The sequence below is a fragment of the Ornithodoros turicata genome, chromosome 7 (genome assembly GCF_037126465.1).
Source record: "Ornithodoros turicata isolate Travis chromosome 7, ASM3712646v1, whole genome shotgun sequence".
In the NCBI taxonomy this organism is placed as follows: domain Eukaryota; kingdom Metazoa; phylum Arthropoda; class Arachnida; order Ixodida; family Argasidae; genus Ornithodoros; species Ornithodoros turicata.
In genome coordinates, this window is record NC_088207.1 from 27,965,480 (window position 1) to 27,990,344 (window position 24,865).

General features: G+C 45.7%; 2 protein-coding genes across 5 annotated transcripts in view; one reads left to right on the forward strand and one right to left on the reverse strand.

Moving 5' to 3' along the window:
• Positions 1–24,865, forward strand: part of LOC135400741 (metabotropic glutamate receptor-like) — a 316,632-nt gene that overhangs the window by 161,392 nt on the left and 130,375 nt on the right. For all 4 annotated transcript variants that reach the window (XR_010424637.1, XR_010424638.1, XM_064632622.1 and 1 more), the window contains exon 3: positions 16,667–16,773. The gene's annotated coding sequence lies outside the window, so the exon portion shown is untranslated. The remainder of the gene's footprint in view (positions 1–16,666; positions 16,774–24,865) is intronic.
• LOC135400543 (uncharacterized protein K02A2.6-like) lies at positions 1,542–2,251 on the reverse strand. Its single transcript, XM_064632380.1, has 2 exons — positions 2,130–2,251; positions 1,542–2,058 (listed from the first exon to the last, which is right to left on the reverse strand). The coding sequence occupies exons 1-2, from the start codon at positions 2,249–2,251 to the stop codon at positions 1,542–1,544; spliced, it is 639 nt and encodes a 212-aa protein (XP_064488450.1).

Below are 24,865 nucleotides of genomic sequence, written 5' to 3' on the forward strand. Positions count from 1 at the left end.
GCTACGTACACGTGCTTTAGCTGACGCCGAGAAAGCAAAGCCCGAGGCCCCAAAGGGTCACAGGATGGTGCACATACGAACAAAAGTCGGAAGCATCCAAACACAATGGCTGCGACGTACCCTGCTCTAGCAGTGACACAATAGCCTCGCACAAAAGACAACCAACAAAAGGATGAGGTTTCTGGAGCTCAACCCGCACGGGCAGCTATTCGTCTCTGAGTCATGGACGGACGACAACGTACGTATTGATCCGGGGCACGCAAGATGTGATGCCGACTCAGGGTGCAGCATCATCTTCTTGCGCACGAGCTTCATCGTGGGCTCAGCACTGGAGCAGATCCCCCCACTCGCACTCCTTCCTGCTGTCCTCTCTCCATCTGCCCACTACTCCATCGCTACAGTTACTTCGCGGCACTAACACGGAATTTTAAAAAAACTGGAGCCTATGAGTTGGTCATCGAAAGGGCAGTTCATGGCATATGTGGCGAATGTTCCCGATGATCTTGATTCTTACTCACACACTTTTGTGTTTATGTCTGTTTGTTCTGAGGTTATTAAGGTGTTCAGTGTGAACTGTCATGTTCTGTAGGAAAGATCTGAGCACGTCACACTTTTGTCCTCAGTACGCCGAGAGGGTAGCTTCCTCCCCTATACGTTATATTTCCTACAATAAGTTTATTCACTGGGGTTCTGTGCCCGATCTGTCTCGAGCCCCGCTACAACCCAGGGTATACAACACAGCCCAACAAATCAGCATTTGAAGACACACAGTGTACAGTCAGGAGCGTGAATGCACTTTGTCTTCGTCGTCGGTCATCATGACCCATGTTACATCCCCATCCTCAAGATACATTGCACAATACTGTTAAGGGGAAATCAAACCAAGACCCATGCGACACACGTTACATGAAACATGTTCAACTACTGTTCTGGTTCTGGAAAACGCCTTGGCGGCTTTCCTTTTCTTGAAGATTTCCTGCAAGCCGATGTTTCTTCAGGTTGCTCGTCTTGTGGCTTGCCTGAGTTTGTTGACGTTATTGTCCGTTCTTGAGTCGTGATTCCGGTTGGCGTTGGCGCGTCCCTTATCTGCTCCCGTGTTCGCACGTAGGACTGACCGGAGGCTTCTACAACGTAGGACCGTGGTGTTGTCCTTTTGCGTATAACAACGGCTGGTGACCAGGTTCGTTTTGTAGTCTCGTACACGGTCACAGGGGTACCGGCTTCCAAATCTGGGAGTTGCTTTGATGAGCGGTCGTATAGTATCGCTTCTGCTCCTGACGGATTTGTTGGAGCCGTTGCTTGACAGCGTTTGGCGAGGTAATACGGGGTTGGAGGATCGTGGGATCAGTGGGAAGGAGCGTCCTTGCTGTTCGACTCATCAGTCGTTGTGCCGGGGACTTAAGAACCGGATCCCTCGGTGTGTTCCGCCATTCCAGCAGGGCATACAAAAGTTCTTCGTCGCTGCTTGTTTTCCGAAGCAGTTGCTTTGCCTGGCGTACGGCTCGTTCCCCCATTCCATTGGACTTTGGATGATACGGGCTTCAGGTGATGTGGCGCACTTGCATCCGTCTCAAAATGTCATCAAACTCTTTGCTGCTGAATGGAGGTCCATTGTCAGTTACCAAAGTAATCGGCAGCCCATGTGTTGCCAAGGTTCTCATGCAGAAGTTCACAATGCTGGTTGCTGCTGTTTTTTTCAGCTTCTGCACTTCAAAATAGAAAGAGTAGTAATCAACCATGACGACATACTGTTGTCCATCGTATGTAGAAAGATACATTCCGACACGTTGCCAAGGCAATGCAGGAACATCGTGACTAAGCGTCGGCATCTTCGTATGTCTCGGCCCGTACTCCTGGCATTGCACGCAGGAGTCATATGTATTTTCTATGTCTGCCTTCATTCCTGGCCAGAACAGTATCTCTCGAGCTCTCGCCTTCATCTTCTCTTTTCCAGCGTGCGCTGCATGAAGCAAACGTATCAATGTACTCCGTAGCGAGCCTGGCACGATGACTCGGTTTGCCCTTAGCAAGATGCCATCTTCGACATGAATGTCTTCCCTAAACACCAATATTTCTTAACCAGAGGGTGTGCTTCGACTTTCGTTGGAGGCCAGCACGAAGATGCATACTGTAGCAGTTTCTGAAGCTCTTTATCAGCTTTCGTTGCCTCTTTGATGCTTCGAAGCCTGTCTTCTAAAATTGGTAGGAGTTGCAGACAATTTACGTAGACGTTTTCCTCCAAGTCTGGCATCTTGTAGGTATGCGGAAATCTTGATAAAGCGTCTGATACGACTTGTTCTGTTCCTGGTCGATACTTGACTTCAATTGAATAGGCCTTATGGAAGCTTGTATGCACAGGCACCCAAAACACAATCGTTCACGCCGCCGTTCTAGACTATAGTGTCAATAGCATGCAACAGTGTGCTTTCTACCCTGGGTACCACAAAAGTCAGCGCACCGTCATCGTGTCGGTCATTGCGCGATGGACAGCCCGCCACAGGGCAGAGGGCCGTAAAAAAGCACTCACGGTTCAACACTGCATGGGGCAAATGGAGACCATTAAGCTGGTACAACTCTGTTCACTTCTGCACGGCTTCTGTCCAGCCCTTCCTCTTGGTCAGGTCAGATCAAGTTAGGTAGGTTAGGTTACGGTCGGTGCATAGAAAAATGTCCTTGTCTTCTTGCTGCTATTCGCCATCATGAACCTATACGAACTATCCTGGATTGTTCCTACACTCTTAAAAATGAACTTCACAGCATAGCACGCTCCTGGCCAACCATCATCTGGAATGATACCGTTATCTGCCCTGATTTGTTGAAAACGGGAGGCGTACGCCATTTTTGTGACACTTATGCTGTTCATAATTGTCACAGAAAAGGCGTACGCCCCTCGTTTTCAACAGATCAGGGCAGATAACGATATCGTTCGAGATGTTGGTTGGCTAGGAGCATGCTATGCGGTGAAGTTCATTTTTAAGAGTGTATTGTGCATAGAAAAATAGAATGGGTATTGTGGCGCTCATGAAGAGAGTATGGCCAGCCACGTTTAATCAGAGCTGAAATAAAGTAAGTAATGTGATAATTAATGAAATAGAACGAAAAATAATCTCCCCTTTGCCTCCGCGCGCAGCACACCTTTGTCCGATTTCACGATAAAGGTAATCCTCGTCAATTACGTGATCACGCTGCTGCGACTAATGATCAATGCGGTGCTTCAGAGCCATATCACGAAAGCCTTCCCGTGATTTCCCGCGTTCTCAAGTTCTTTCCGCCCTCCCGTTTTGATCGAATTCCTTCTGATATCGAATTCCCCCCATCCCGTTGATTTCGTTATAACGAGTGTGTGCTGTATTTGTCATCTAGCGGCAACTCAGATAGCCAGGTTTCATCTCAGAAGGCCGAGAAGCAGCGCTGCTTCTAGTTCACTCACTTTGATGGGCGGTGGGCGTCATGCCGTCTTTGCGTGGCCTGCACTTACGTGACATAGGGATGTAGCCGATGCGTGGCGAGGAACATTATTCACGGGGCCAGCGGGACCTGTGAAATCATCGGCTTTCCGCCCACTGCATTTTGTCTTCGCCCCCTACTGAGCAATGATCCACGCTTACAAGGCGACTCCGCTAAATGGGGCTGGGGGAGGTAAATGCTGCTACGATTGCATGGCTGCCAAGATAATAGGAGTGATACGCGCCGAAGATTTTGTTGCTATCTCCTCTTGGCCTTATGTCCCTTGCTTTCGTTCCGAATTATTTACAGTTGTTTACACATTTTGTCCGCATACACGAAGTGCTTAGAGGTCGGTAGACGTGTCAACCTCCTGGTCATATTCCGTCGAAGGTTGCTCCAGTTAAGGGTGCCATCGATGTGGCAGCTTTTCCATGCGCAGCCAGAACCTCCTTCTAGAAGTTCGTCGCAGCTAGAGCCTGGACTCCAGCCAGTGTTCCTACTTGGGAGCAATCCACTGGTGGTAGTGGTGGTGATGTCTGTATTATCGAACTCCTGACAACGGCGAGTTGCCTGCAATACTACCACCACGACCGAGCTGTCTGCCTGCCTGATGCTAAGGGGCGGGGTATCGTGCGTCCTGGGCAGTCTTCGCAGGGAACTCTGCCAACATCTTCGTTAGAGCATCTGAGGAAAACCCACGAAAAGCACCCAGATAGCACAGTCTGTAACGGGATTAAAATCCGGGTCGTCTCGGAGTCTCGACGCGCAAGGCAGTTATCCTCACCGCTGCTACGGACATTACCACATTGACTATCGGCGACAGTAATGCTCGATCAAATGACAGGCGCGTGGCGTGCGATTCAAAAATATAAATAACTGTAGTACGCACCTGGTGTTTTCTTTCATAACATAATCTGGACCGTTGTTGGACGGATATGAGGAGTGGGGAGCGAATAAGACCGACAAACACCCCTAAAGTGGAAAAGCCCAGTGAACCGCTGCGGCTTCGCATCTGGCACGCACGAAGGACTGGTCCGCAAGGGCGATCATATCGCAGCAGCACCAAAGTCCACGTAACTCTATTTGTCTGTCTGCCGGTCGGCAAGAAACATTTCCTGGGTGTAACAAACAGGCCAGATAGGTCCAATGAACCAGGGCTATGTGGCCCGGCGACGACCTGCTCGTGTGTAATATTGCAGAAGCCTTCACCTCTGCGGCACGAGAACGACACACTGTATCTCTGCAGTGGGTTCCTTCACACTGAGGAAGACCAGGAAATGAATTAGCTGACATGACAGCAAAGGGGCGCACTCAGCAACAGGCGTAGCCAGAGCGGAAGGGGATATGGGTGTTCAACCCCCCGAAATGGTACCTTTGGTAGTGCATCTGGGAGAGGGAAACGAAGAGGAAGTCCTCCTCTCCCATGTGAAGTCACTATAGAACCGCAGCAGCGCTGCAACGCTGCATATAGCAACGCTGCTGCATTCAGCAATAGCAAGTTGTCTAGAATCCACTGGTTCAAGTCAGATGCGAAGAGGTTACTCAGAAAATCCACAAGTTAAATATCAGAAAGGACGTGGAAACCAACCCAGCGGCAGTCCGATTACATGACGCACATAGACCTCCACTCAAAAACACACGACATCGGCCGAAGCCTCGAGACAGCTATTCGCCGAATCCGCCTGGGTGCTAGTATATACACTGCGACCACGAAGCACAGATTAGGCATTGTCCTCTGCAGAAGGTGCAAGGTGCCAGAGGGCACACTTCACGTTGTAATGCAGTGCCCAGACTACGAGCCAACAAGAGCAAGACTGAGGACATCCCTCCAAGCCCTCGACCAGAGGCCTTTCCTCTTTTGTAAAGCGATGGGGAGATGGCCTACAGAGGACCAGGAAGTTAAAGCCCCTAAGGCACATTCGCTTCCTAGAAGATAGCTTCATGCAGTTACGCTTTGAACACTTTCGCCGCGTCTCTAGGACAGAGCCCAACTCAAATGACATTGAGCTGCAAGCGCCCGTAGTGGCAGCCACCCTGCTCCAAGCCTGTTTTCACTTTCTTTCTTTTTTCTCTCTCTCTTTTTTTTTGTGTGTGCAAAAAACACTTACTTACTCCAAAGGGCACAGAACATATGTCGGTGAAGTTGGCCTCCTATTGGTCTGCATAAAATATGCCGTTCCGAAGACAGGAAAGTTATGGAGAAAAATTCCACCCCGACAGACAGTCGCAAATTTCCAGCGAGGCATCAGTACCATGTTTGACAAGGCAACCGCATACATGAACTCTGGGATGACGAAGGAAGCGCCTTCTCAGACTGGAACTTGTGCACCATGCAGTGGCAGATCCGGGGAAAGGGGAGGGGGCGGCGATCGCCCCCGAAAACGTCAGTTTATACATGGGATTGCTCTCTCTTCCCGCCCCAACTACGCGCTCTGACAAAGAAACCCCCCCCCCACACACACACACACGGAGGGTCTGGATCCGCCCCTGGCACCACAGTCCACACTAGCCGTCCCTCGTGCGTGACGGCTAGGGAAGGCCATTGCTTGCGTAAGGACCGCATGGTAGAAAACTCGCAAGTGAACTGGTACATTCGCAAAGCAGGGCCGTTCAGTCGCTTGGCTTGGCAAAAAAAAAGAAAAAGAGACTGTTGCATCGTCAACGTGTGCTTCATTTTTCTGCTTCGCATTGCCATCTCTTTCCCAGCTTTGATGAAAGCTGTCCTCGCATCCTTTCTCGGTGCATGCCAGGTCTTCTGTCCAAAGGGAGACGGCAAAAAGAACTACATTGCTCGCTTTATCGAGGGCCTGACAAATTTATGGTTCAGGAGTTTAATGCTTACGCACTGCAACCCGGACCAGAATAGCGACATAAATCGCATGAAATCTTTATTGAGACCGCTAAGTGGGCACGGGAACATGCTTCCTAGGAGTAATGGGGCGGCATGTTCAAATGCAGATATATGCGGCGTAGTTCACTCTTCTTTTTGAAGGTGATGCTCTGGAGCTGGGAGATTCCACTGGTGGCTAGCTTTCGGTGTCAAGGGAGAGTGATTGTTGTCTTGTACGCTGAAGAAATCAACCGCATGCTTTGTGGCATGATCTGTGCTTCTTCCGATAAAGAAGTAGTCTTCCAAATCTTAGCTGGAATCCGTTAAGCACTGCCGAGAAATCAGACCTGCACCTGTTCAAACAGTTGGGTGTCACTCGGTTTTTGTCACTGCAACATCGGCGTTCCTGCTCTATATACCCAGTAAAATACCGTTACCTTATTTCTGCATGAAGTGTGTCCTGAACAGGGATCCTGCATGAAGAGGAAGAAGGATTCGCCGAAGGCATATGCCACTAACGTGGAACCACTCAGAAGCTCGGCTACTTGACCATGAAACAACCTCCTCCTGCTCCAGCTCCTTTACCTGCCAGTTGTGGGTCGTTATCCTCCGAACAGCACAGAGCGCACGCCAATTGAAACCACGCACGCACTCCGGTCTCGCCGGCCGAACCGCTCGTCGCGGGGCGACCCCCGAAGCGGCACGCTATAGCCGTAATGGCCGTCATCTTTCGGCTTCGAGCCATAAAGAATTAAGCGTTTCCCCTCCATTCACTTATGGCTCGGGGATCCTTTCAGTGGACCAATCGGACGGAATGGCGATGAGAGGTGCATTTGTGCGTTTCGCCATTCATTCTTCCGGAGAGATCGCTTTGCACGACGTATATAGTAATAAAACTTTGAACGCGGTGCGGTGGTGATCTGATCCTATCTTTTTCCCTTCCGTGAGACGTGGCAGGGGAACTGAGCGTGTAATGGGAGAGGCGACGCGTCACCGCCAGAAGGCTGCGGTTCCTCTCTCTCTCTCTCTCTCCCTCTCTCTCTTTCGGTATGTGTTTCACTGTGCGATCTGCCTGCCACGTAGTGGCATGATGCCCCCGGGAAAGGAGGAAGGGAAGGAGGAGAAAGTCGTGCACCCTTTGCGCCGAAATTTGCCTTGTAGAGTCGGAGGAGGCCACAAGGAAAAACACGCTGATTGCACTGTCAGTTGAGGAATGGTAGTCTTTTGTTGTTCATCATCAAAATACAGTCATTGAGAGTTCATGAAAAAGCACAAGCAGTGGGATTAGCGTTGCTTCTCCCATTACACACTGCCATTCTCCGACTGCATATACTACTTCGTTCCACAATCCGTACCAGGATTAGAACCAGGGTCACCTCCCAGTCATTGCGATGTTACTTTTACAGGTGAACACTGGTTTTTCCGTTTCCTCACGTTTCAGTATAATCAAAGAACTTGCGCATGTGCGATTACTACAATATTATTAGATAACATACTGTGCAGAGTAACACTGCAGCGTACCGATCAAGATGTACAATCAATACCCTATGAACACGTAACATGTACTTACGTAAGATGCATGGCTTTGCATATGGGACTCTGTACAGGCCTCTCAGCTTGCCGCCAACATCTGACACTTACTTCTGAAAGGCTGTTTGTGTTTTACTCATCATTTAATAGTTTCCCATAACGTTATCAATTTTATCTCTAACCATGTCGTACCAATTGAGTACAATTCTAGCTTATTTTGGACCCACCCTAGCACAGTAACCTAACCAAAGTGAGCTTCCACCTACACATATATGTGGCCACTTCCAAGGGCAGGGAAATCTCACACAAAACAAACGGACACACGATTGAGAGGGAAGAACTTCTGTTTTAAGCTCCTCTACAAGCGCGCAATTAAGCCTTCTGTGAAATGTGCACGTAAGCACGCACATGGAACACATGTGGAAATCCTAACAGTCGCTTCCAGCGACAGTATCCATGGCTTGAAGAAAGCAGAGGATTCCTGATGAAGTTCCCGTGTAGCGTGTGCTTAACGAAGACACGTAATCCTATAAAGTCCTATGATCCTCTAATCAGGAAAAGGCTCTTTATCTCAGTCTAGTTTTAGCGTTTACTTCTGACAGCCGAGGATTTATACAGGGAATGGTGGCATTGATTCACTGACGAGGGCGCCACCAGCTGCGCCAATTAAGGTCTCTAGGGTTTGCGTGAGGCCCTGGTGCAATGGTTGAGACACCTTATGGTGTGAGGATCCGTGAACACCTTGAGATTCATGCGCAGTACTATACTATATGTAACACATATATAGCTTCCGAAAAACTTGAAAAATCCGGGAGTAAAATATCGAAACAATGCAAGACCCGACTGAAGTCAAATAATAAAATCAAATAGTTAGATCCTACGCTATTTCCCTACATGCTATATTTCTAAACTGTAAAAAATAACATAAAAAATAAAATAAAAACTTAATTTTACCCCCAAGTGACTGCTAACTCCGTTGCCGGCATATGTGTCGTAACCAAGTTATTGCAAAAAATTCGTTTGGACTGCACGCTGCACAGCTTTATATAAACGAAAACAGAGCCACTCACATTACAGGGATATTAAACTGCGAAAGCCCAGTCAGGAACTGTCCAATGTGCACACCAAACGGATCTTGTGCAGCATATAGGTTATGGTACTTATGCCGGCAACAGAGTTAGCACTCACTTGTGCAGTAAAATTACGGATATTTTTTCTTACAGTGTAACTATGAGTATGAAAATATCCCACTTATCGCTTTTTTCATACATTTTATGATTCCCCTCCTCACTGATCAAGTTACATCGATTCCCTCATCATGTTGCCTCGACAGCCAATTTCAAGCTCGCATCAGCACACTGTTCGTTCTCGAGTTGACTTACCCCAGAAACCTGCCAAGCCTAACAACCTGGCCTTTAATATTGCAACTATGCCCGGAACAGCCTCGCTTGCCCGACAGTATATAGAACATTACTCTTCAATGTCGTAGGGGACCCGACCGTTCACAAGCGAAGCTCTCTTCGTTTTTTGTTTCGAGTCCCTCCGTTCATGGTGATGGAAAGTTATTGAATGAATAAATGTTTCTGTGCTATTATTTGTTTCTGTGGACCTTTCCCATTTTGCTGCCCTGCACATTGTATCTACTATCGTGTGGAGCGTGCGCCTAGGTATTCTGAACGGTAGGGTTGGACTACGTACTGAAGGAGAAACGTAGTTCAGTCTTTTGGTTGCTACTACTACTACAGCGTTGTGTTTGTTTGTTTATTGTAATTTTATTGATTTTTTTTCTGTCTGCAAACCTTCTCTCATGTACCGCCTCCCCAGGGGCTATTTGGATAGATATCTTCGAACGCGTAATTATACCTTCATTGTACTCCGTCCGACAACACTCGCGTTGCTTTTCCGCGGTCTCTTTGCTTTGTAAAAAGAAACACCAGCATTTTTCTTCGCAGTGTGTTCTGTAAAGCGTGCTTTGCCTGCAACGATACCGTGTTATGCGAGGAAACGTTTAGGACAATCCATGCGAGTGGCTTGAAAAACGCATGTTAGGATACCCGAACTATTGCAAACGAAATTGGGAAAGAATTCCAAGAAGGAGCGTAACTCCAAAAGAGCCTTACGCAGAAAGGGCGACATATTTGATTATTTTTCTTACGAAATGTGTTAGCTTTAGGTAAGAGAAGTAATTGAAGTATCATATCTGTTCCTTCGTCTCCGGTATCGTTAACCCTTATTATCGTATCCTGCGCTTCGTCTCCCGTCTACGAATGATTAAAGAGTGTTGTGTAGTCCTTAAGGCACTATATTCGTACTCCCCCCCCCCCCCCCCCACACACACACATATAAAGAGACGATAATATCCCTGTTAAAACGGAGAAGGACAACCATTGCAAAGGATTATGTCATTATCATCTCCTGATCTCTAGTGAACGCGGAGCGTACGCCTTTTTGTGACAATTAACGTAACCGCATAAGTAAGGGATGATTGTAGGCTAGGAGAGTGTCACGCGGTGAAGCCGCCACCACCTGAATTTTTGGAATGTACGTAGGTTCACATTGACGCAGACAAATATCCGGATGCATACAATTGCACTTTTACATTTGACCGGCATAAATTGGAAGGAATGTACAACCCATTTAGACGATTTTTTTTTCAAAGTTCTGTTTTAATCAAGCTGCTTCACATAAGATGACGACGCACCATATATTACCGACACCGTTCAGAATGGAAAATTCCATTCAATACACTTTCTTTTGCTTCCACGCGGTTTGTGGCGAAACGCCCGACTTTATACTCGCAGGTACCGGACCACAAACGTCGAAATCAATTTTGAACCAACCTGAGGCAGACAGGAGAAATTGAAGTCGGACGATTTGTTTTCGACGTATGTTTTTCCTTAACCATGCGCTGTGGCTGGAACCATTGCTCAACACTACATTCGGAAAGTGTTGGGGCAAATAGCTTCAGCAAATGTCCATTCTGTCCAGAATAACGTTTCGGCCTCTTTTTTTCTTTTTTTTACGCAGCAGAAAATGAGTTCCGTTTATGCTCATATTTATTGTTTCCCTGGGCATGATGCCTTTTGGACTTCTTGATATTGTCAGGGCATCGAAAGGAAAGAAAAGAAGAATTTGCTTTTTGTCTATGTACCGCTGAAGGTCTCGTTCGCAAATCAGGTTTGCATCAGTCTGCCTTTGCAGGGCTGATGGTATTACGTACGTATGAAGCGGAGCATCTCGTTTACAGCACTCGGCTGTAGAGGGCGCTGTGTTGTATATATTGAATAATGTAGTTTGAAATTGAGTCTTGCGAAAGCACCAGTTTAGAAGAAGCGTTGTCGTTAGATGTGTCTTTCTCTTTTTTGTTTCTCTGTGGGAATATATGACTATACGAGAGAAAGGTGAAAGATTGCCAGTTCATTAAAAAATGAGTAAAGGAAGAGAAGGATAAGAAGATAGAAACACACACACACACAGACGAAAGAAAACAAGAAAGAAAAAAAACGCACTGGCGGTTAGCCACAGATTCAAACTACTTTCTCACTTGGTCTCTGTGGAGTTGTACAATTTATATGTTACTGAATCGGCGTCTAAAAATACGACTAGGAAAGCTGCAGCAGGAATCACTACGCTGCACGAAAAGAGGGGGGATATGTTTATTGAAAAAAAAAAAAGAAAGAAAGAAAGAAAGGGAGGAAAGGTTAGTCAGGCGTAGGCCGACTTGCTATTCCGAAAAGAGCAGTAAATAAGTAAGTAAGTATTATCTGAAAAAATGGAAAGAAAGGAAAACAGTCTTGGAACACGAAAAGAGGAGCTCGAAAAGCTTGCAGCGTTTCACCATTTTCTATATAGCAGACAACGCACAAGGTGAGCGCTCTTCGCAGTGCAGGCGGCAAAATGCGATAAACAAACAAATAAATAAATGACATGAGCTTTATGTGCTGCTTCCATTTATCAGAGGACACGGATACATTTTTACTTTCTTTCCACTGTAAATAACTCACAATTCCCCTAAGGTGGGTACCTCGGGCTGTTTTCAAATATTTTTTGTTGTTGTCTCGCAGAATAGCAAGGTAAGGTAAGGTAAGGTTTGGTAGAGAAAGAAAAATATGTCACAATGCTGACAATAGCAACGGATGCGCTCAGGCAAACGGCTTAGAACATTTCGCGAACCCCTTGCATGGTTCATATCAAGCCCGCTGTATCGTATACGGTTCTTCGTAACATTTATGCATTTCAACTTTACGTGCAAAGACTTCGAGAAATAGCATAAAGTTGTAGTCACAAACATATAGAATTGTAGACATGTGCAGTACTTACGAATGTGCGCATCTGATCCGTACATAGGCAGAGGAGGTATTTGTTGTTTCATGTAATTCGGTATCGTTATGCAGTCGAGTAAATTATGGTAATGGATGCATTTGCTATTTGTCTTTTCGTAATGTTTGCAATTTGTAGTGTACTCCTTTACCTGTGATTGCTCATCCACTACGACTGACCGGAACTTTTCAATCTTTTCTCGAATTACGCCACCAAGAAGAAACATAAAACGCGTTACATTTGTACGCGCCTATCACCTCCGCCACCACCTCTATCACCATCATCGCCGCCGTCGTCATCACCATAATCTAAATCAGACAATTCAGCTCGATTCGGGATTTGCTACCAAACTCAATAAATGTTCGTGATGCTGTCTCTGTAGTACAAATCCATATCAGGGCACTTTACAAATCACTTGCGACCATCCTGATTTCGGTGGATCCGTTGCTGACGTGCCTGCCTACAGATCCGAAATCAAGGGCTCGAACACAGCCTCGGACTCCAGCAACTTTGGGGGATGAAATTCCCCAATCGTCATCTCAGAATAAAGTTGCTGTTGAATTGTTGTTGTGCGATGGTACAATTTACAACGACGTTAAACACGATGTGTCGTGTGCTGAGTGATCTCGATGCGACGCGCACGATGCGTCGTGTGTGCCATCAGGCTGCATTTTAAAAAGCCCTCAGAAAAAAATAATCCGCGGGCCGACCACCAGGAGCATTCATGATCATCTTGCTCTGGTTGTTTCACGGTGTAAAGCAGCACTCGCGACGTTAGCGAACGAAGAGCAAGAGGGCCGTAGGTGATTGGTTGAACGTCAGGGAAACGACGTCACTGCTGCTCAAGATAGGTAGCCACCTTCTATACAGGGTGTTTCACCTAAAGTGTGAAAAAATTCGAACTGGCGACGTACTCGTCGCCGGAGGATTGTGGGACTTTCGGCAATTACCTTCTGAGAACTTTTGGCGCCATTTAGGAAGGCTTTGGACACTTTTTAACTGAAGGAAATTTATTTTCAATTGAACTGTGAAAATTGCCAAGTGAACCTCACTTTTTTTTAAAGAAATATGAAGTCCTCCACGGGTAACCGCAGACCCAACAAAAATTATGCAGAGTATCGCAACAGAAATAGTCGAAAAAAAAGGTAAATATTACGCTTTAGCCCCAAATGACTCGTTAAGTCCTGATGAGACTCCTCTTTCAGTGTAATTGCACACTCTAAATGGAGTGATATATGTGGCAAGGGTTTACTCTCAAAAAGGAGTTACAATACGCTCTTTTTTTTTAAGACTGCACTTTTTATACTATCCCTGTGTGGGCTGCGTTTAGCAACATCCTTTCGTCGGACCGCACGAAGGCGCACAAAATGTCGTCGAGCGCTATTCTCGTGAGGCTCCCAGAAGCATCAAGTTCGGCTATTTCTTCCGATGGAATAACTCTTCAATGTCCCTGTCATTCATCACGAATTTTAGTAAATTTTACACGCGCTTCACATTGGTGGGGGAAAAAAAGCGATATTTACTTTGCAACTTTTAGAGCTCAGTTCGTAATAATTAACGTAGGTAATAAAACTTACGCTAGATGACATCCACATCAGAAGGTGGCAAAAGCCCAGTAAGAACAAGTGCGGTTGACCGCGTGATTCTAGGTGGCGTAGCTTTTTATATTCAACGACACGTTTTCTGGTGACACAACCTTTAGAATACCTTCTAGGACGCCCAGGCACCTGGAATCATTACATCATCAGTTCCGGCTGAACGTTGCTCTTGGTCACACGTTCGCTCGCCGTATCGGGATGACGTCATCACGAGTTACACACCATTGTCGTTTAGCTCGCAACTAATGGTCTTTCTCCTAGCATGTACGCGAGACCGTCAGGGTCTTCAATTATCTGTTAAGTTCTTGAGAACCATCCGCTTGTTCCAGGTACTTTAGACGTAGTGATATTGTGATTTATTGTGATCCTCTGGACTTCATTTCTTTTTACTGCGTATACTCCGGAGAACATTTCACTCTATAGTGTCTCAGAGGACAGTTACCGCTAGAGGACCTGTCGTCTGAACCAAGTTATAGCTGTCGGAAGCAATAGTGTCTTGCATGTGTTCAGTGCGCCTTTATCTCAACTCGGTGGCGCATGTCTTCAAGCTATACCTCGCCTGTCATCTACACGCGAATGTGTTCCGTCCATTTAATTCCCATCTCATTCACATAACCACCCATACATAACACTCGGCTTTCAGTGGTGAGTCCTTCACCGTGACGTAGGATATCACGTTCCACGTGACCTTCTGATGCCACCCACTCAAACGTTGCCCACCTACGCACTGTTGAAGAGGTCCAAGAAGGCCGAGCTGGTGTGGCGACGTTTGGAACTTGTAAACACATACATCATGGTGTAGGGTGCTGCGACTCCTGCTGTCCAACATCTCATATAATGATGACCTGTTTGTTTGTTGGGACTTAACGACTGGATACCGCGAATCTTACTGCGAAAGTGCTGGTTAAAGGTCGAGCTCTGAGTTTCTTGGAGCAACTGCCTGATTTCTTAAGCAACATTTAGACGCGGTGCTTAGCTGAATGAGATAACTGAAATCTCGCAAGCCTTAATCCCTCAGACGACGTTAGGATCAAAACCGCCGACAACCGTCCATCCTATAAGCCAACTTCATAGGAAACTGCACATTTACATTAGAGCGTCCTAGTAGAGCCCAGAACTCCCATCTACCAGTCGGCAGAGATGAAAGTTGCCCACTCAGCGAATCTCCGATCACATCATGCTTAGCCCAAGAAAAACCAATTGAACGATAGCAACGCACCCTCCGTAATTTGTCCTGTCTAAAAATGCATTACTACGGTACCGAGACGTTTTGATCAGGAACTCCTCCGGCCCTCCGTCTTCTTACTTGCTACACGTACGTCCTCTTATAGCGTCTCATAAAGAGTATTGTTTGGAGACGGTTCATTGAAGTGTTTGCTCATCCTTGCTATTGAGTCTTTCAGCGTGTGTCTGTGCGCGATGTGCTTCGAGACTGTCATGGGCGCTGCTGTAGACAGGGGGGCTGTGTCTTCGACGAGACAATCCTTTATTGCTTCACTGTTTCTGACGACGACATTTGTTCCGAATGGTTTGCACTGCGAGATAAACGTGTTTCTACTCTTTTGTCCAAAGGCTGTGTGACAGCTGCTGTTCCTCTCTCGAGCCGTGATACTGCTATTTTGATCGCATGTGCAGCGTCCTGGACGTCGGCTTCTGCGGAAAAGCGTTTTCATTATGACACCGGGCATATAGATGCGGTACCCAAAGCCGTTTAGAAGTTCGAAAGTAGCCCTGTATAGGCTTTGGATGTCCACGTTGAAAAATACATCGGCTAGTTGTGAATAAAATGAAAAAAAAAAAACTAATTAAAATGTCCTTGAGCTTGCGGGAAAAGAAAGACAGAAGACAGCACACGAAGGGCAATCTTACATTATTCGTATGTAGTGTTGGGGACACGGTTAACTAAAATCTGCTGTCGGTACTTCGCCGTCCCATATTACCTCTGTTGCGCTTGAAAGTGTTGTGCCAATATTGTATTTGAAGGTGGTCCATGTGCTGTACGTGTTTATTACTCGAAAGAAATAGTCTTGCAACACCTGAAGATTTGAGATGCACGGAGTGCTGATTTTAGACAGCAGTGTCCCCTATAGTACATCAGCTTGCTTGCATTCTACTTATTATGTTCAACTAAAATGTCATGTCATGTATGCTTAAAAAAGTAAAGAAAAAATAATTATAAGAGAGCGGGGGATATATTTATTAGAACAAAGAAAAAAAATGGGGAAAGGTCAGCCAAGCGGGACGAGGCATCTATTTGTTCCTGTGGATAATACATTCGTGAAGCGACGTTTTCGCAGTATCATGTGATCTCGTCAACACATCTGAACGCGAAGCCTTGGTTCCGTGACCTTCTGGTTTGGTGTTTTGGAACCTCCTCTGAGTATCTATAGCCCACCGTGTATCCTTAATATAGTACCTTAATCCCGTCATATGAGTTGTTGCTGTTTCACTATCACGATACTGTTCGAGAGTTGAACGCGGCTATGGAAACTGATGGCATATGGTCGAGGAACCGACAGGACATTGATCGTGCCCAGTAACACGTATACTTTCTGAGTTGCCGATATTGTAGCTACGAATTTTCGAAACCAGCGTAGCAGCAACAAGATTTTTAACACATGAATTGACGATCAATGAGAAAGTTTGTCACTTAATTGCTCGCCACCCCAGGGCAGACTAGGTTAGTATGAGATACGAAATGGTGCGGTGATCACATGATGGATGAATAATGGTATTACATTCTTGTCCGTTGCATATGACATGAAACCCTCATGGACAGGTAATGTCACTGCAAAAACGGCATAAGCGGGTGTAGCAAGAAAGCACGTTGATTAATGGAAACAGCACGCAGCATGTAACTAGATTAACAAAGTAGGTCTTTTTTAAGTATGCAATTCGTTTCTAAATAGAAAACGTAATGAGATTTGTATTTGTTTCTCAGGTCAACATGGTTGTCGCACGCCTCGATCTCACACTGGCTCTGTGGCCGCCCAAAGAAGGGACTCGTCTCCGCTGCTTAGACCGCTACCTTTCTGCAATTCATTAAAGGTAAGCTTGCATGGATATCATTCTATTCGTGCGTTCACACGAATATTCTGGAGGAAGAAAAGGCAAAAAACTGCTCACGGGGAGGAAGTTCAACTACGTCTGAAGTTCAACATTCACACGTTGCCAGAATATCGGGAATGACGTATTGCGCACATAGCAGACGACATAGCAGACGACAGGGTATAGGTGATGTCGTCTGCTACGGGATATCTCGTTGCCACGACCTACTAGATTATAACAACCATGTCATAATCGGCAGCACCTATGAGGAGCCCGTTTGCACGATCCGCTATGGCGCTACTCATCGGCCCGCGAGATCTACCTCATGATTGGACAATGGAAATTTGAATTTTGATCGCGCAGAAGCGGGCGTACGACTGCCGTAGCAGACGACAGCAACAGCTCCGAAAACGCGTAGAATGATGATGTTCATCAACTTTAGAATGAAACGTCTTCCGTGGGTCATCCACCGCTTGTACAAAAAGACTAAGGTAAGGTGAAGCACAAAGTATTGTAGAAGTTGAGGACGCAATAACCGGGCCGATCAGTAGCGCCACAGCTAGCTTCCAAATGCGACATTGGGAAGAGGTGCCTATGACATGGTCGTTATAATCCAGTAGGCCGTGCTTGTGACTGAGCTGCCATGACGTTGAGCGCTCGCGCTCACGTGGCTGCAGAAAACTCCAACGGTTTTTGCACCTTCCACGAGATCATTCTGGGGAATGTCGCAGAATACACACTTACGCATACGTACGCGAGGTCGACTTGCTACTTCACTGAGCAAAAAAGGAGAAATGAAAAAGATTAAAAAAGGGAGAAAAGCAGAAGAGAAGAAAAACTCACTAATGGTTCGTCACTGATTTAGACTGGTAAGGATTGCCAACTGCGAGAACTACTGGGCTGTTACTTGGTCTGCGAACCAGTTACGAAATTTCGGTAATCGCAAGATGCCTCCTGGTATCGTGACCTTACTTTCACGCGACTTAGTTATTCATGAGACCAATCGTCGGAGTATATATCAACAACAATCGGCGGGAATCATCTCGGCCCTGACGTTGTACTGCGGACTACCTCCCGTGTGTCCAAAGGAGGGCAAATGCCCTCACGATCTTTGCCCTCACTTTAATTTTCGCCAAAGATGTTTTTCCTCACCCCACCTCACCTCAATTTTTTGTGAATTTTTTCCTCACCTCACCACAACCTCCTTTTTAATGTATTTTCCTCACTTCACCTCACCTCAATTTTTATGTAAAATATACCCCAATTCACCTCACCTCAGCATTTTCCAGAACACTTTTTCCTCATCTCACCGCACCTCACCTCAACCTTCTTTCTAAAATATATTCACCTTTCACCTCAACCAACTTGTCATAATTTTTGCCTCGTCTCACCTTAACCTGTTCCTGTAAACCGTTTTCACTACACAATTGCTTTCTTCTATTAGGAGTGGCGCCGCACATAGCCACAGTTGCTTCGCGGCGCTAGCACGGAATAAAGAAAAGTATTAGGAGTGGGTAGGTGTATGTGTCGTGGTTGGCTTTTTACTGCTTCGTTGGTTGATTTCTGACAAAAAGTTACAAGTAAACCCACTATTAATATTCATTACCTTGCTTGGTTCATCCTTCTTTCATTGAGTATTCACTACATGTAGAAACAGTAAACAGTAGTGTAGTTGGGTAGAGAAGTTGCACAAACCGAGCAATTTTGAGCTGTTTCTCTTTTTTATGCTGGCAAAACAGAAATTGCTTTTATCGAGCATCTCTCACGCAAGAATGGTCATGGAGCCGCGTAGTTCCAGTTCGGGATGGTGTGCAGCTATACCTCTAATTTGCGTGTACATGCGGCAGTTTCGTCTGTTATGACCAGGGAAGGGTAACGGTAATGGTAACGGAAACAGAAACGCATACCACTGTCCTCCATTACCGGAAACAGAAACCGAAACGAAAATTATCGACCGGTATTGATTTCGGGTAATGGCTACTACCTGTTGTGCGATGACATTTCAGTGACTTTTCATTTTATTTTTGTATTTTGATGATTCCCTGTAATGCTCTAAATACTACACGACAGCATGGAAACAAAGCGCAACGTTGGATATTGAGGGTGCATCACTCGCTTATAACTACGCGTGACATTACCTACCTACATGACATCAAGACATTAGACTTACACAACATAGACTCCACGCACTCTACTCCACCATAGCACGAAGATGACAGCATATTATTTTATTTGTTACTTTCTTCGTTTCACCGTGGCTAATGCAGTATTGTTTACTGCTAAGAGCGTCTGCCTATATGAATGGGACATTGGATGAAGGTTACGCCCATTTTAGGTTGCTGGGCTCAGAGTGACTGAAGACAAAACACTGACTGGACATGTCCATACACTCCTTTAAAAAATCTTGCAACATTTGCGCATCCCAACGACGTAAAATTACTCGTGTACTACGTACGCCTGACACCGAAGCAGCAGTTGCGCAAAACAGGGTGCTGATAGAGCCGGACGGGCTGTCCTCCCGCAGCTCTGCAACAGCCGTTCCAATACCGGAAATAGTAACGGAAACGTAACGAAAACGAAATTAAAAGCTGGTATCAAAAACGGATAACGGAAACGAAAATATAGCAGTAACCAATATGGAAACGGTAACGAAAATACGTCCGTTATCCTTCCCTGGTTATGACTTCATATTATCGGTCAATATTATTTAAATAGCAGACGTATCCATTTGTAGCTGGAATTCGGGGACCTTGTCTTCAAGACCCTTGTTTTGAAGCCTCAGGTAGGCGAGCTGTACAAATTACTAGTGACTGATGTCTTGACTTACTAGTAGAATTACTTTATAAACACACAAACCCCTTGTGCCTTTTCACCTAACTTCATTATTGCTAACTGGTTACTAGAAGCTCAATGGTTCATCTTGTGGCAATATGGAATATATGCCAGTATGTGCGCTTATTGCGCTAAAGGCGCGCTTTGTTGCCTCCATTTCTTACATGAGTCTCTGGTAAGGTCATTGGTTGTTATGTACTGCCGTTCCAAATATGTGAAACACATCTGCTTACAGAATGACTAGCTTGGCTTTGTTGAAATCTAAATACATAAAGCACACGTAGGCTACATTCACTTGTGCATGTATCTGATCTGACACATCTATCATGTTTCTGACTCAACTGAAAGCCTGAAACTAACTACAGCGGACTCATTTTAGTGAAGAGGGTGTGTTCTCACAGTACAAAAGCATTAGCTGGCCTTACGTGCCCTTTTAAGCGATTGCGCAATTGCAAATAGCCATTCCACATCTCTTCAACCTCCTTTTCGAAAATTTTTTCTCACCTCACCTCAACTCCCTTTCGAAACATTTTCCTCGCCCCACCTCACCTCACCCCAGTCTCTCTTTTGGGAATTTTTCCTCACCTTACCTCAATTTCCCTTTTGGAAATTTTTCCTCACCTCGTCTCACCTCAATGTGCGCGAGGTGAGGGTGATATGAGGGTGAGGGCGCCCTCACCCTCATCTGCCCTCGCGAGGACGCCCACCACTGCGTGTGTCACTCAATTCGTTTAGTACACACTAAACACAGAACTTCACCGCATAGCACGTAGTGCGCCAATCGTTGTCGCGAACGATAGGGTTATCGCTTTTGATTTGAGGAGAGGGGGAGGCGTACGCCTTTTTGTGGCAATTACCATATATCCAAATTACCACAAGAAGGCGTATGCCCCCCCCCCCCCATCTCTCCTCAAATCAAAAGCGATGACCCTATCATTCGTGGCAATGGTTGGCGCACAGCGTGCTCTGCGGTGAAGCTCTGTTCTTAGAGTGTAATAAACACCCTATAACTAGCAACAACAAATTATAATGTAACATAAAATATCTAATTAAAAATACTTAGAGTATAATGAAAAGGAAACCATATTCCTGAACGCATCCCACTGGAATTTCCTTACGCGACGTTAAAGTAACAACTAATTTTAATTGAATAACTTCCGCCTCTCTTTCACAATTCGCATTGTTGTACGTGGAGGAGGCTGAAACCGTGCTCCCATTTTTCGCCCGCCTTCCCCCCATCTCTTCTGACATTCCCCGTAATTGGACGAGGTCAACGAAAGTGCGCTAATGCCGTGCCCTTTGTTTGGCGACGCAGCGCTACCATAACCTAATTATTTCCGCCTCATCGAACGGCGGGCCGACGTCAAGCTGGGAACAAGGACGAAAAATTGCTCGTGAAACGCTCCGCCATTTCAGCCGGGGAGATTGACTGCCCCCACCTGGCAAATGCCCTTCTTCGCAAAGGGCTCACCCCTTCGACAGTACCTTCTTAAGACCTCGCTGCCACGCAGTTTCAAGTGTAGATTCTAATTAGATGTCTAAATGTAGGGAACTTAATGTACAGCTCGCCCGCTGTTGCCAGACCCTTTTCTTTCGTTTCGTGCAGAAGTATATGAAACCGCCTCGAATTTAGTAGTTTCGGTTTCGCGAATTCAAACGGCGGTTTTATGGCCGTCGCTTATCGTGCAGTTTCGTTGCTTGAAATTTATCGAGATCGCTCGGTTGGTGATTAGGCTTAACTGCCCATTTCACGCTGTAGGTGGCCGCAGTGGACGAGAGGGATAAATTCAATGCGGGATACACCAAAAGTAGGGAGCCTAATGAAACGTTTAATATCGGTCTCGGAAAGACGGAGGGAAGAGGGAGATGGAAGGGTGAGATTCGAAGAGTTCCTAGCGTACGGAATGGCCGCCAGTTGCTGCGCTATCCCAAAGTAAGTGTAGTATACTCTGGGGACGTGAATAATAGGAGAACGGGATATGATCGCGGCTTAATAAGTCTGTGATAATTCGCTCCTGAAATATGGGGTGTGCTTGTGCGCCTTGGGGTTGAACAGGTGGTGCTGAGTGGTTACGTTATTACGGAGTTTCGGTATAACGGAAGCAGTCTACGAAAACGGTACGACGAAGGAAGATGTCGAAAGGTCAGAAATATGACGTCTGTCAGTTCGAAGGAATAACGCGGTTGGCTTATCATGTTTTCAGAACCGTTATCATGGATATCTTCCATCTAATAAAACTGGCTGTTACTAGGCAGTGTTAGTAGAGCGCTGATGACGTCACCGTGAAGTTGTCATGCCTTCCGGAATCAATGAGAGGCGTGCGTGACTCATAGCGGCAATAGTGTGCCGTGATGTTAAACGCAAGGTTTGTCTAAGGTCTGTCTAGGTTGGGCTACGGAGGAGGGCTGACTATATACACCGGCAAACAACACTACAACAACGACAAAGTTTGACGTTTCGAAACTCGTTCGAGTTTCATCATCAGAATAACGTACCACAAGCTGCAGGTCCCTTTTTATGTATCAAGGGTGCGTAGCATTCCTGTAGGGGGCTCTAATGCCTATTGATAGCCTCTTTGTGCCAGGGTTCTAATTGTTTCCTCACCCTCCAGCTTGCAGTTTGTTGTACGCTATTCTGATGATGAAAGTGGAATGGGTTTCGAAACGCCAAACATTTTCGTTGTTGTATTGTCGTTTGCCGGTGTATATACCCATTAAAGATGTCGATCCCCGGCATTTGGACAATTTCGCTAACTTATAGTCTTATTGTTCACTCGGTGCAGCAGATACGGCACGGCGAAGGCCACGTTATCAACGATATACTGACTCTCTATCGTTAGCTATGCTATAATTAGGGCTCCGCGTTTTCCGTTTTTATTTTTCGGCGGATTCGGGGTAACTTTTTCGACGTTTATTGATTTATTTTCACAAAATTTTTCGTGTTTTTCGATGTTTTTCCTGGCGTGTACATGGTATACGCGACAGTTACCTGCGAATAGAAATCACGACGTAATTTCCGCACGGCGCTCATTCAACATGGCGTTGTTCAGTGCGGTGGCGTTTTACGGCTAACGAAAAAGCAAACGGATTGGATTGGATATGAAAGAAAAAAACATAGAGTAAAAACGCATGTTTCACAGCCATCGTATTTCTGTATGGTTTGCTGATCTGCATCAGCAACTTGTTGGGCATGTGCAGCAATTTATCTCTGACATCGTTCCTAGAATGTCCCTCTGTATTCGGTGTTTTTCGATTAAAACCGAAAACCCTAGCTATAACGCTACACCAGTGCTTAACGACTGCTACAGTTTGTCGGAGCGCAAAAGTGTTATGCTATTCGATAACATGCACTAAGTGTTGTTGTCGATGACAACTTTGCAATTGTACCCATTCGCTAAATATTAAGAAATGCCACGCTGTAAGTTAGGCATGACTTTCCTGTTGTCAAAATATGCCCACTTTGCGCGCCGCCGCCAACACTTCAATGTGTGCGGGATAACGGGGAACAGGAATTTCGGCAGCCCTTTCGTACTTAGCACGTACCAGCACTGAAGGGCAAAAGTGACGAGTAACATGTTTTTCTCTTCTTAAATCTCTGAAATAGGGTGATACTCGATTTTATGCCGGAAATAAAAGGCCTCGCAGACAGTGCGGGAAACAGCTACACCAACGCACCGTCAGTTCGTAGAGTTATAAAACATTGCTGAATGACAAACAAGAACGAGGGAAACGTCATTCTCACATGCTTCCGTTTCTGTGGAATCTATAAGAGGCTAGTATTTTTCTGCATCATTTTTCAGATCATCTTCGCGATCACCGTTGATACGTGTTCCCTGCCAGCATAGTATGATGAGCGAGCAGTGCCACGTACACATAAGGCGTTTGGTCGTTACCTTGATCTCTAGATCTCTAGCGGGTATCCATTTCAAGGAATTTAGAATCCTTTCTGTGGTGCCTAATTTTTGGTCGGCTTTTAACGTACTGGTAGTGGGCGCGGCTGTCTAAAGTCGGCGCTCCGTGTTTTATCTCATCTCAAATCTCCAGGTGTTGCAGGACTATTTCTTTCGAGTAATAAACACGTGCAGCACATAGTGCACCTTCAAATACAATATTGGCACAACACTATCAAGCGCAACAGAGTGGGACGGCGAAGTACTGACAGGAGATTTTAGCTAACCGTGTCCCCAGCAGTACATAAGCAAGAAGAAGTGATTTTTAAAGCTTTTTTTTTTTTTGCACATTTCAGATTATATACTTTGTATTGAACTTGGGATATTCGCTTTGATGTTCGTCACCGTTTTACACTTGATCAAAGGGAATTCCTTTAAAACGATAGATATTCTGGAGGAAAAGGGGGGCAAATAAATGTGAAACCTGTAAAGGGGGAATATACGTCTATTCGGAGAGAAAAAGAGGAAAAGTCAGTCAGACACAAGGTCGGCTTGCTATTGAATTGAGGGGAAAAGATGAAGAAAGAAGAAAAAGGAACAAAAGGAGATGAGGAAAAAGGACTCACAATGCATTTCCCTGACCTTGGGGAGCAGAAATACAGTACGACACGCAGAACTCAAACCAGTACTTGATTCAATGAACACGATTCAAGGTGCAACAAGGCTTACAAGGGAAAGAAGAATCTCTATTGAGAAATTACTAATATACCGAGGGGTTATCGCTATTAGCATTATTAATCCCTATTATATCCCTAAGCGTATTAGTAATCTCTATATAAAGCCTCGCTTTTCTCTTGCAGACCTTCTTGCACCTTGAACCGTGTCCCTTAAATAACTTGCTGGTTTGAGTTCTGCGTATCGTCTTATACTTCTCCTCCCCAAACTCAGGAAAATGCGTTCTTCGTCCATAAACCTGTCAGCTTCCCTACTTTTTGCCTCTCCAAAAAGTACTCACTGGTGGCACATCGCTCATTCGGACAAATGCTTTCACTAATGTGGTGCGTTAGCACAGACTCCATTACGTCACCTATCTGTGAAATAGCGATCCGTTAAATGCCTTCGTGGTAGACTGCGCCAGTTAACTTTAAAAGCAACGCATGGGGTTACGAGTGCAGTACTGAGCTGTTCTTGTATTCGTGAACCATAGTCCTTTCGGTCGTTATTACAGACAGAATACGGTTGAGAGCGTCTAAATTTTAGTGAGACATTAAAATTTAGATGCTCTCAACCGTATTCTTTCTGTAGTGAATCTCTATATAGCCGGATACTTGCACGTTGCTCTTCTACGTACTATGGTTGTTAATAATAAG

What these genes read in the sequence shown, in the direction of transcription:
- LOC135400543 (XM_064632380.1), bottom strand. Translation starts at nt 2,251, where the DNA reads ATGCCAGACTTGGAGGAAAACGTCTACGTAAATTGTCTGCAACTCCTA. An exon ending in GAGCTTCAGAAACTGCTACA is followed by an intron (nt 2,059 to 2,129) that starts GTATGCATCTTC and finishes ATTGGTGTTTAG; the next exon opens with GGAAGACATTCATGTCGAAG.